At 39.3% G+C, this 12,450-nt stretch overlaps 1 protein-coding gene across 1 annotated transcript in view; it reads left to right on the forward strand.

Moving 5' to 3' along the window:
• Nucleotides 1–12,450, forward strand: part of rbms3 (RNA binding motif, single stranded interacting protein) — a gene marked incomplete in the record, with an annotated part of 255,514 nt that overhangs the window by 211,382 nt on the left and 31,682 nt on the right. Inside the window, 3 exon segments of the mRNA XM_037692937.1 lie at nt 755–798; nt 2,897–2,993; nt 7,475–7,525. Coding sequence (XP_037548865.1) covers nt 755–798; nt 2,897–2,993; nt 7,475–7,525 — 192 coding nt within the window.

A 12,450-nucleotide genomic window follows, 5' to 3' on the forward strand; every position in this document is an offset into this window, starting at 1 on the left:
AGGTAGATAGATTTATATAGATATAGGTAGGTAGATAGATTTATATATAGGTAGGTATATAGATTTATATAGATATAGGTAGGTATATAGATTTATATATAGGTAGGTAGATAGATTTATATATAGGTAGGTAGATAGATTTATATATAGGTAGGTAGATAGATTTATATAGATATAGGTGGGTAGATAGATTTATATATAGGTGGGTAGATAGATTTATATATAGGTTGGTAGATAGATTTATATATAGGTAGGTAGATAGATTTATATAGATATAGGTAGGTAGATAGATTTATATAGATATAGGTAGGTAGATAGATTTATATAGATATAGGTAGGTAGATAGATTTATATAGATATAGGTAGGTAGGTAGATAGATTTATATAGATATAGGTAGGTAGGTAGATAGATTTATATAGATATAGGTAGGTAGGTAGATAGGTTTATATAGATATAGGTAGGTAGGTAGATTTATATAGATATAAGTAGATAGATAGATTTATATAGATATAGGTAGATAGATAGATTTATATATATAGATGGATGGATAGATGGATAGATGGATGGATAGATAGATAGATAGATAGATAGATAGATAGATAGATAGATAGATAGAGATGACTTTGTGCAGACAATACTGGGGGTCTCAGCATGATAAAGTAGGATAACTAACAATATGTAGATATAGATAAATGTTTTAAATCTCCCTTTAATTTATAATTAATCAGACATATTTCTTCTCTTCTCTTTCAGACTGGCATGGCGTTAACATATGATCCTGCTGCAATGCAGAATGGGTAAGAGTTGGACAGTCGGTCTGTCCTTGGCACCACCTAACACTCGCTTCTTTTGGCTCATAGAAACTGAATCGATACCGCTGCCATACATAAAGATTAATGTAGTGTCTGCACTTTGTTACTGTTTGATTAAGGAAATCAATATGGACTCCTGGTATTGGCGTTCATTGGTGGGGTTGAGTGAAAAAATGTAGAGCAGATAGGAGAAACTGTATGTGTTTATTTGTTTGGGTCGTCATGAATGCCTGGGTTCCTGTGTGTCTTTATGTCATAACTTAATGGGGCTTTGGAAATAAATGACCCATCAGCGCGTTTTATTTCTCCCCACTTGTCTGAGACAGGAAGGCGAGTTTAAAGCCTGCTCCCTCCTCTTTATCTCCCTCTGGCCTCAGTCATTCACAGGAAACTCCTCAATCCCACTTCCTAAACCACTTATCCCCCAGTGACTGCGAGTCAATCTCAGCCAACAAGCATCCCTCACTTTATACAGCCTGCCACGTAAATGCTGTTTGCTACAAATCTGCCAAATCGCAATCCCACAGATATTTTTGTGACTCAAAAGCTCACCCTAAAAGCAATGTTTTATCATTTAGACCTTCGCGCTGACATTCAGTAGGATTCTTGAAAAAAATGTTTTAAAAAGCAGAGCAGACAAGGAAAGAAAAGCAGTTAATGATGGGGAAGAACAGAGTGAATCAGCCAGCAGAAGTAGATATTCCTTAAAAAAAAAAGTTTAAACAGAAATGCTTCACATTTCTCATGTTGACTCATGGTGTTATACTGTTGAAACGCACAAAAAAAGGAAAAAAGAGCTGATTATGAATGTCCTAAAACAGAGTACGCCTATCCTGGAGCAAATTGGATATAAAAGGAGGGTGTTAAAAAAAATAACTGCAATGTTTCTTTGTCCCATCTCAAATGAACACATTTATTAATTGATTTGCCAAAAAAAGCTCCAGTTTTTGGAAATATTCCCCTTTGTTGTATTTGCAACTAAAGATTAATTCCTTTCTGTTGTAATAAGAAAACTACTTGAGCTTTGAAGACCAACGAAAACCAAAGAAAGCTCACCGTTACATTCAGGTTACTCCCAGAGTTCTTGACCTTTGCCCTTTTGCTTTTGTACTGCTGTAGTTGAAGTAATAAGGAAGTAGAAAATATTACTGTTAAACTAAAATATAGTCCCTCGTTTATTACGGGTGTTAGGTTCCAGCCACCCCACCCCCCAGCGATAAGTGAAAAACCGTGAAGTAGGGACGCTATGTTTATTTTATTATTTATATATTTTAAGGCTTTAGAAACACTTCCCACACTAAACTCTTAAACCTACGTCATTTTAAGAACATAAGTATACGTACTGTATATGTAGCTACTAAATTTTACTTACCATCGTGTCCCTGCTCAAAGGTCCTCCTTGGCCGGTTGAAAGAGATGGAAAAAGTCTTGTTGAGTTTCAGACGGACCACCAGAGCATAAGCCGCGCGTTTGCTCGGAGGTCCACGTGGGCGGGCTACCAGACCTCAAGATTCACCGCTGGGTCTTGAGTTCTGGTTCTGTTCCGATTCGGTGGGTTCAGTGTGGCTTCTCTACATCCGCTGGGCACCGATCAGATCAAACTTTACCTCTGTTTGTTTTTCAACAGAAGGAAACGGGGCTTCTGGGCAGGGCCCTGTTGCCTTTTGGGAAATGTGGTCATTATGAATGGGAATACAGTGGAGGCTTAATGAGAGAAAACTATAATCCGAAGTATTTAATTTTTTTCATTAACTTTTTTATCGTACAGTACTATATCCAGTACTGTCCCAATCACATGAGTAATATTAAAGTTACAATCATGTATCCTGTACAAATTTTTTTTTGTACAATTTTATGGACTGTACATCCACAAACTGCGATAAAGCGATTTTGCGAAAGTCGAACTGCGAAGTAGCGAGGACCTACTATTTTTTTTCTTTGTGCCTGTGTATCTCTCATTCAATGTCCCATTCTCTATGAAGAATATATAATGTAATGTCTGAATATCATCTATCTGCTGTATCTGCTGTCCCCTTCTCACAAGATTTTGACTTTTTGCCCCCCCTTTTCCCCCCGTTCTCAGGTTTTACTCCTCGCCTTACAGCATCGCCACCAACCGCATGATCGCACAGACCTCCATCACGCCCTTCATCGCTGCTTCCCCTGTTTCCACATATCAGGTGAGCCATATTGCTCTGTTTATGGGTATATTGCAGTCTGCGTGAGTTATAAGGAAGTTGTCTGTGTGTAGGGGGATGTGAGATAAGGGATGGGCTGCAAAAACAGCATGAGGTTCTCCCCTCTTTTCTCATTGTTTCTTCACAACTCCAGCTGTTCTTGATGACATCTGTTTCGTGGGAGGTAAACACAACAGGCATACAAAAACAAGCATCATAAAAATGAGTGCTCAGAAAAAGCTGACGGGAGAAAACAACTCACATCGACAATCAAAGTGTCTTGGGAAAGCAAAGATTCATTTTTATCCCCACTTTCCCGACCTTGTTACCCTTTTTCAGCTGCTAATGCATTTTTTATTGTATTTTTATTATTTTATTTATTTCCACCACCTCCAACACAATCTTTTCCCTCTTTCAGAGTAAATTTTCCACATTTCTCACGCCTGTGATCTGTGGAGTAATGCAACGGAACAGAACAGCAACGTAAAAATTGGCTCTGTGATATGTCGGGAGCATCAACCATTTTCCGTCACTGCACATTTCACACAACACCCTTTGCTAAATCCAAACATCAAGAGGCTCTGCCACTGTGCCCTCCAGCTCCGACACTATCGTTTAACATCGGCTCCGTTTGGTATGCATAGACAGACGGATGAGGGGGGTGAGCAGGGGAAAGGAGATGGAGGGGTGGGAAAATTTTACAGACTGTGAAAACGATAACTTTAAAGAGGAATAAGGATCACTCAGGTGGCAGCAATGGCGATAACCCAGGCGGATGGACAGAGGAGAGATGATGCCGGAGGTTGCTGTGCCCGTCTTTGAGGCACGCCTGATTAAAACTCCGGTCCAGTACCTGTGGTGTCAGGGAAAGAAAAGAAGAGGGAAAGTGGGCCAGAGCACGTCTCTAATCCGCTCTCGGAAGGCTTCCCAAATTGATTTATCAAAAACAATGGCCAGGCTTTTGAGGAATATTAATCCTCACTGTTTCAATATCGGGCAGCTCTGCCGCCGCCGCTTGTAATATTGCCCTTCAGCCAGTCACGGCGGGAAGGTGAGTCCTTCATCTTCTGAGAAAGAACAAAGAGACACAGAAAGAAGACGCGCTCTATGTCGCTTCATACGGACAAAAAGAAATAACTTCTTTTTATGATGAAAAGTTTTTGCTTTTGTAATGAAAATCTCTGGGTGTACAGATATCATGGCAGGTTCTATTATCTTTCATATTTTTGTTGAGGTGATATATTTTGAGCTTTATTTATCGAACCAGGAAATTATCCACACAATATGACCTTCAGTCCTCCTGTGTTCCTATTAAACTGCCCTCTGTGAGTTTCAACGAGGACTGGCTTTGTCTCCTGGAAAAACTGCTTTGATGATGCGTGCGGCGTTCCAGACCGGATCACCACCAAGATTTCAGCTGCAGCGTCGCCAGCCAGCCGTGGCCTGGTCTACATCAGTGGCTCGCTGGCTGGCTGTTTGGAAGTTGAGCTGGCTGGCTCGCTAACTAGCTAACTGGCAGCTTGTTTGGCTTCACGTGTGAACGGTTGGACGGGGGGCCAACTGGCTAACCATGCGGCCGAACAACCGGCTTTTTTGGATTATTGGCTGTTTTTAAATGTAATATAAGCTGTGAGGTTCAGCCAGAGGCAGACAGCTTCTTCTTGAGCACATTTTGTCTCTTACTTGACATCAATGTGGCTTTTTGTATTTACTATTTGTTGTAATTGAGATTAAGTTGTTCCACTTCATATCACGTTGTCCCCCGCTTATTCTTATCAGTTTGGTGCTTGGTTTTTATTGTTTCCTTTGTTTAAATAGTAAATTTAGTTAAACTTCCAGATGCAAACATCCACCTTCAAGTCTATTTGTTAGTATCCTAAGACTTCATCATAACAGCATTAAAACTCATCTCACCAAACTCTGGTTGAGATGGATTCTTCTTAGTTTATAGTTTATTTATTAGTCATATGCAGGTCAACGATGCAATGAAATGCTCAGGACGAGAAGAACCATCTCGACTCGCCCCAAAAAAACAGAATACCCAATCATGCAACAAAAGTACAAAACAAAGCACTTAAAAGTAAAAAAGAAATACATCTACAAGGTGCAAAATAAATATAGTAAACAACATAGTAGAATAGAACGGTGCAAGTAGGATGATTCAGTACAAGTACCTCACAGGCAGTAACACTGCTTAAATGCACATACACGTTGCACACAACATACACCACACAGGTTGTGCGATAGGACACAGCAACACTGAGATGAACTGAACCACGATGACAAGGCAGCGACACACATGATACAGCCACATCGTGCAGCCGCAATAAACATATTAGGTGTCACAGATGTGACTCAGTTCGGTCGAGCCGGTAGACAGAGAAGTTGTCTGGAGCCACAGCACAGTCGGGGATGGACGGCTCCAGCCATGATTCCGTAAAGGTAAAGACACAACGTGTTCCACTCGCAATAAATTTGTGCGCGCAGGTCATCCAGTCTATTCCTCAGAGACTGAATGCCTGAAGGCAAGACCGAGCGGAGAGGGGGTTTGCTGTGTTGGGTCCTGCACAAAACACTGGCTCGCATCCCTTTCTGTTTTCCTCTTACGGCGCCCAAGTAAAGAAAGGACTCTGGAAAATGTCTGCCGATGTGTCCCCCAAAAGTCAGCCCAAAGTCCCCACTCACTGACGATCGCAACGCCAAAATTGCGTCGCAGTCATGCCCCTAGTGTGGGAGCGCAGTGCATGTGCAAAAAGTCCAAACATAAACAATGAACAAAAAAGTGAGTCGAAGCAGAGCTCTCATCAGTGCTGCCATGCTGCGGCGCACGTTGATGACGAACAACTTGTAAGAAGAGTCTAGTGAAGACATCAGGTTATGATGAAAGCCTTCCCAATGAAAGTACAACTTATACAAATTAACTGGTGCACAGAAAATAACCTTTATTACAAGTTTTCCTGCATATTTTTTTTTAAACGAGTAACTTTCTCATGTAACATGCTCACTTCTGTGAATTGAAAAACATAATAATGAATGAGAGGAGATTCTGAAGCTTGTGAGGACCAGAGAAAATAAAGCAATATGAAATAGTCCTTTTGCTAAACAAATTGAACGTATGTGTGTGTTGTTGTATTTTAACCGTTTTGTGGTAGCATCACACCAAATCAGCTGTTTTATATGTGATCTTGTAGCTTCTTTTGATTAAAGTCTCATCAGTGCTTGCTGAAGTTATTAATCAACTTTGAAGACGCATTTCGGGACCTCTGTTTTAATTAACAGAGATTTTACAGCATTTCTTGTCTTCTTTGATATTGGTCTACCAAAACCTAACTCTGAAAAGCCTCAAGTCTTACAAGCATAAGTATCAAGATTACAGTTCTTTTTATCTATCTCAACTAACAGTGTTCCTCCTCTTCCAGCCACTTTCTCTCAGTTTTAAATGAAGTGATTCAAATCAGTGCCAATGGTTTATTGGTTTTTTTCTTTTTTTGTGAAATTGTGCCTTGTAGTTTATTTTAATCAAGCTAAAAAACAAACTAATGGCACTGAAAACACGTCGACTCAGATCCACTTAAGCAGAAGAAGAAATTCACAAGCCGGTAACGCGGTTTCTTAGTCAGAAAATGCTTAATATAAGTGATTAAAGATAAGCTTTGTATGTGTCAGTCTGCTGTCCCGTTCAGCTGCACAGAACAAATATCGCCGTGTATAAACAAGCAGACTTGGCTGCGTTTTATAGAATATCAGCCTTGTTTAGGTGCAGATCCAAATCACGCATTTGTGTTGGCTCAAAGGATTGATTGCTCTTATAGCAGATTATTCCATGTTTGTCTTTGTTTAATCTAATCGTTTTACCGGGATCTGTGGCCAGTCTGTGTGTTTGTCAGCGACAAGCTGTCTAATTCCTCTCCAGCCTCTCAGAAAGTTCTGTTTGTTCCTCATCCATCCCCTCAGTTTCTTGACACTGTTTCACGTCTTTCTTGTTTTCAATCAAACTTGTAAATTTCTGTCTGTTTAGGTTTTCCCTTAATAATAACTTGGCATGTCTACTTTACAAATCTATTTATTTTAGCTGAAAATAAGCTCTTGTTACCATTTTGTGAGGGATTTTTTTTTTTTTTTTTTGCTCTTAGAAAACCTTTATTGCAACAACATTGGGTCATGGTGCAATATTATACTAATAGATGAGGAAACTAGCTCATGGTTCTGTGCACAAGTCATACTTTTGGCTGTAATGAGGAAGCAGGAGGGGGATTTTCTGCCTCCAGACTTTCAAATTCTTTGGCATAAATTGATCGGTGTAAAGCTGAGCCATTTTAGTGTCATTAAAACCAGAACAATCATTTCAAAATCTCAAGTCTGAAGCGTATTGGAGCACACCGAGTATATTTGAGCAGCATTTATTAGTTTGTGTTGGATACAATTTCAACCAAAGACTTATAAAGGTTTACAATGTTGAACATATTTTATCTGTTTCTGCTCAGGTCCAGAGTACGTCATGGATGCCTCATCAACAATATGTTATGCAACCAACAGTAAGTACTCCAGCATCCTCTGTGCAGCGGCTGTCCTTTAAATCCCACTGAAGCCAAACTTAGTTTAAAACTTGAGTTGGCTGAAAACTTTACATCTCTTACAACCGAGGTTAAAACATTGTTAGAAAAACTTTTTCAAAGGGTGTTTATTGTTCTCAAAAGAGTGAAGAGTTTTTTTCACTCAAACAGATTCTGGCTAGAAAAAAATAAAATTGATGCTGTTTTTGTCCTTCAGTTGTTACATCCAAGTTGTATGAAGCACATAATCCAGTTTTGATGAGGTGTTCCTGAAGGTGCAGTAGCATCTTGCTGGGCTGTGATTTGGAGACTACTGGTATTTGGCGACTCAAACTTGATGCAATATTGGGGGAAAAAATGGGCAAATTTCAGTTTGTCTCACTGAACTCTGTGACCAGCGAGACCTACAGCCGTGTTCACTGCAGCCAATTTTGAAAATCCCAGCTTATTTTCTGTGCACAACTTGCAAAACTCAGTGTGGTTGTGCACATTGTTTCATTGCGCACTTTTGCCAACATCGTACCCACCTCAGCCTTTTTTGTACCCACATTGGCAGCCGTCCTCATGTTTATTATTAAAGTTACTGTACTCTTCTTCTTTTGGCTTTTCCCTCTTCAGGGGTTACCACAGTGAGTCATCCTCCTCTATCTCACTCCAACTACCTCCATGTCCTCCAACTGCAGCCATTTATCTCTTCTTTTTTTTTTTCCTGGCAGCTGCATTTCTAACATCCTTCTACCAATATACCCACTGTCCCTCTGGACATGTCCAAACCATCTCAGTCTGGCCTCTCTAACTTTACCTCCCAGTTGTTCAACCTGTGCTGTACCTCTGATGATCTCATTCCTATACTTATCCATCCTTGTCACTCCTAAGGAGAATCACAACATATTAATTTCTGCTACTTCCAGTTCTTTCTCCTGTCTTTTTGTAAATGCCACTGTCTCCAGACCATGCAACATAGCTGGTCTCACAACTGTCTTTTAAACTTTAAAGCTTTTGTGCTACACTTGAAATGAAGTCGAGCATATTTGGACTAGTTTGTTTTAAACATGGACATGTTTTCCCAGAGGACAGCTCCCAAGCATGTGTCAAAATACAGCTCCTGCACCCTTGAGACGAGACTCCCGTTTCAAAATCTGTAGTGGTTCAAAATGCCCACATCAACTTTGTGACAGTAACAAATGTCAAAGTTAAAAATTCAAGCGACAAGACAGCAATCCTCTTCCACTCAGGGAAATTAAGAACACTCCTGAAAGTCAAAGCATTCTGGAGATCTTAAGAATACTGTTCACCAACTTGTCTTCACCTGTCACAAACCAAACATATACAACCTTACCATACCATACCATTTTATTTATAAAGCACTTTAAACAGCGACAGGGCCAACCAAAGTGCTGTACAAACAGAAACAAACAGGCAAAGCACACAGCAACACATAACATAACGTAAAATCAAAATATAGAAACAAAATAATCGCAGATAATAACATAATGACTAACACTGTGTGATGCATACAGGACCAACACAAATCATAGTGTTGAAAGCCAGGGAATAGTAGTGGGTTTTTAAGCAGGATTTAAAAACTGTGAGGGAGGGGGCCTGCCTGACGAGCAGAGGTAACTCATCCCAAAGTCTTGGGCCTGCGACAGAGAAGGCCCTGTCACCTCTGCGCTTAAGATGGGTTCCTGGAACTGTGAGAAGCAACTGGTCCGCTGACCTCAGAGAACACGGTGGGACATATGGCTGCAGCAGATCAGTGAGATAGGAGGGTGCAGAGCTGTTCAGCGATTTATAGACATACAAAAGTATTTTGAACTGAATACGAAAGTGAACCGGTAGCCAGTGCAGGTAGGCCAAAACAGGTGTAATGTGCTCTCCCTTGCCTGTATTAGTTTAAAATCGGGCTGCCGCATTTTGGACCAGTTGCAGTCGTGCAATGGAGGTCTGACTGATACCAAACAGGAGCGAGTTGCAGTAATCGAGCCTGGGTGTTATGAATGCATGTGTTACTGTCTCCATGTTATTTTTGGACAATATGGGCTTCAGCTTAAACAGCCGCCTCAGCTGGAAAAAAACAGGATTTAACAATCATGTTTACATGACTGCTAAGTTTCAAGGAAGGGTCCATTATCACTCCCAGATTAGTGACTCTGTTTCTCTAACAGGGCTAGAGCGGAAAAGTCAATGCAGTGGTTGATGATTGTGTCGTTGAGAGGAAACAACATGACTTCAGACTTCTTCTTATTGAAACTTGAGAAATTTAAAGCCATCCAGTCTCTGTTGTCAGACAGGCAGTCAAGCAGAGGGTGAATAGAGCGTGTACCATTGTGTCTTGGGGGAAGTAAATTTGACAGTCATCGGCATAGAAGTGAAAGGATATGTTGTGTTTCCATAAAATAGCACCTAGTGGCAGCAGGTATAAAGAAAATAGAAGGGGACCGAGGATGGACCCCTGCGGTACCCCCCATTTAAGCGCTGCTGATGCTCAACTAAAATCTTTGATGTTGACACAAAAGGTTCTGTCAGAGAGGTATGATCTGAACCACTTGAGGGCTGACCTTGTGATGGTTCTTTTATTGTTTTAAAACTTCAAGTTTCATAAAGGGACTCGTATATGTGGAACCAGAACAGTAAACAGATTCTAGATCTTCAGGGTTACCCTCCCAGATATTAGAAATAAAATATTAAACAGATTCATCTTAATGATAATACAGTCTGTAATAATAATGTCGAAGCACTGAAAGTAGGGATGCACAATATTATCGGCATGGTATTGGTATTGGCCGATATTACCGTTAACGTTCAATATCGGACATTCTATCAAAATAACTCACGGATTTTGCATATCATATGGCTGTTGCTGAATATATGTCACCAGCTCTTACAGCTGTGACACTTTTTTTTTTTTTGCAAAAAAGCCTAAAAAAGAGGACTATGTTCTGATAAAGGAAAGCATATTAAAAATATCTGTATCGGTTAATGGCCAAATAAGTTTTAACATATCTGCATATCAGATATCGGCCAAAAATCCAATATCGTGTATCCCTAATTGAAAGGTAAAAAGCCTTGTCTGTAACTGCTTACCTGATTAAAAAGTAAAGAAATCCTGATGATTATTTACTGTTTGTTCATCATCAGCACTTTGTCTGTGCTTCAAGTGTCTAAAAGTCATAAAGTATTATTATTATTTGCCTTAATGTGTAGCTCTATTGGTTTAGAGATTCTCCTGTGAGTCCTGCTGCTCGGACAATGTTCAGTCAGGTCATCAGGACGGTTTCTTTTTTTTTTTTTGCTGAGATGTTTCGTCCTTCATCCAAAGGACTTCTTCGTCTGAGGAGCCACCAACAAACTGAATGCCACAAACAGTACCCTCCCGTAGTAAAAAAAAAAAAAAAAAAAAGCATTGGAGAAAACTGCTATTCAGAGAAATTTTTGAGTTTGCCTATTAAAATTGGAACTCCTTTTAAAAAAACCACTATGTGCCAAGCAGCTTCAGCTACATTCTGGTGAGTCTCATTAATAACCTCTTATAAAGATTTATATTTTCAGCTTTAATACATGTTGAAAAAATCTCATATTCAGTCTTTTTTATTCTTTCACTAAAACCTGTTTTGGTTGACATAAATAAAGCCCTTTCTTTGGGTTTTATAAAGGATGGACTTTAAGGTTTATTTTTATATAAAAGCTGTCATTTATTGGTTGCATGTATCACAACAGTAGGTAGTTTTTGGTTTCATTTAATTGGATATTTTTTGTTCACTTTCCTTGTTTTGTTTAAAGGGATGTTTTTAACTCTCCTGGTACATTTCAGCCTATTAACCCTACATGCCATGAGCCACCTCTGAGCTACAACAGCAATTCAAAATGTTTCGCCTCACAATTTGTCTCTCTAATGTTATTAAAATGAAGCACATTAGTAGTTATGTAAATTGCTTCAAAGTTGTGCATTTTAATAGATCCTCGCATTATAAATGTTCCTGTTTAGTTGTTTAGAGCTTTAGAAACATTTCAAAAGAGGTTTTAGCGTTTGCTTGAGGCTTTTTGTTGCCTCTAAAGCACATTTGTTGTGTTTTATTCTTTGCTGTTTTCAATTTATTCACAGAAAAACAATAAACGCCAGATAGGGGCTAATATATTTAATTCTTTACATCTATTAAAAGAGGTCACTTTATCACAGCCACTGTGAATAGTGGTAATAAGCAATAATTTATTGGAGAGCCATTTAGAAAGCCGTAGAATGTTGAAGTGCTCTGGTATTATAAAACACACAAAAAAAATTGCTCCACGAGTATAATTCTGTTGATGCAGAAAATCATTTTCTGTGGAAATAATTTATCACCATTTTATTTATTTTTTTGCTAAAGTGACCATTGGTGATTCATAATTTATGCCATGCTTTAACTTAAGTCTGGACTAACAAGCAAGTGGATAAGCATCTGGATGACCCAACGACCTATTAATTAAAAAGTTTTGTCGTACAGTGTGAAACAGCTATTTATATGATAAAACAATAAAATCAATCAGTCAGCTTGAACAAATGTATATAACACAAAGAAAAGAGACATTAGGACATGGTATTTAAAAATTAATATTCATTTTAGTCTAATTCAGGGCTTTAAGCGGATGTCTCACTGGACTGCAACTAGTTGGTATGATTTCATGAAGGAGACTCTCTGATGTCTCTTGAACATCTACTAAATGTCTCCCGAATGTCTGTCTACTAAATGTCTCCCGAATGTCTGTCTACTAAATGTCTCCCGACAGTCTTCCGGATGTCTTCCGAATGTCTCTTGAACATCTACTAAATGTCTCCCGAATGGCTCTTGACCATCTTCCAGATGTCTCCTGATGTCTCCTGAATGTCTCTTGAACATCTGCTAAATGTCTACCGAATGTCTCCAGAA

Source organism: Nematolebias whitei, chromosome 19, assembly GCF_014905685.2.
Source record: "Nematolebias whitei isolate Nwh7 chromosome 19, NemWhi1, whole genome shotgun sequence".
Lineage (NCBI taxonomy): Eukaryota > Metazoa > Chordata > Actinopteri > Cyprinodontiformes > Rivulidae > Nematolebias > Nematolebias whitei.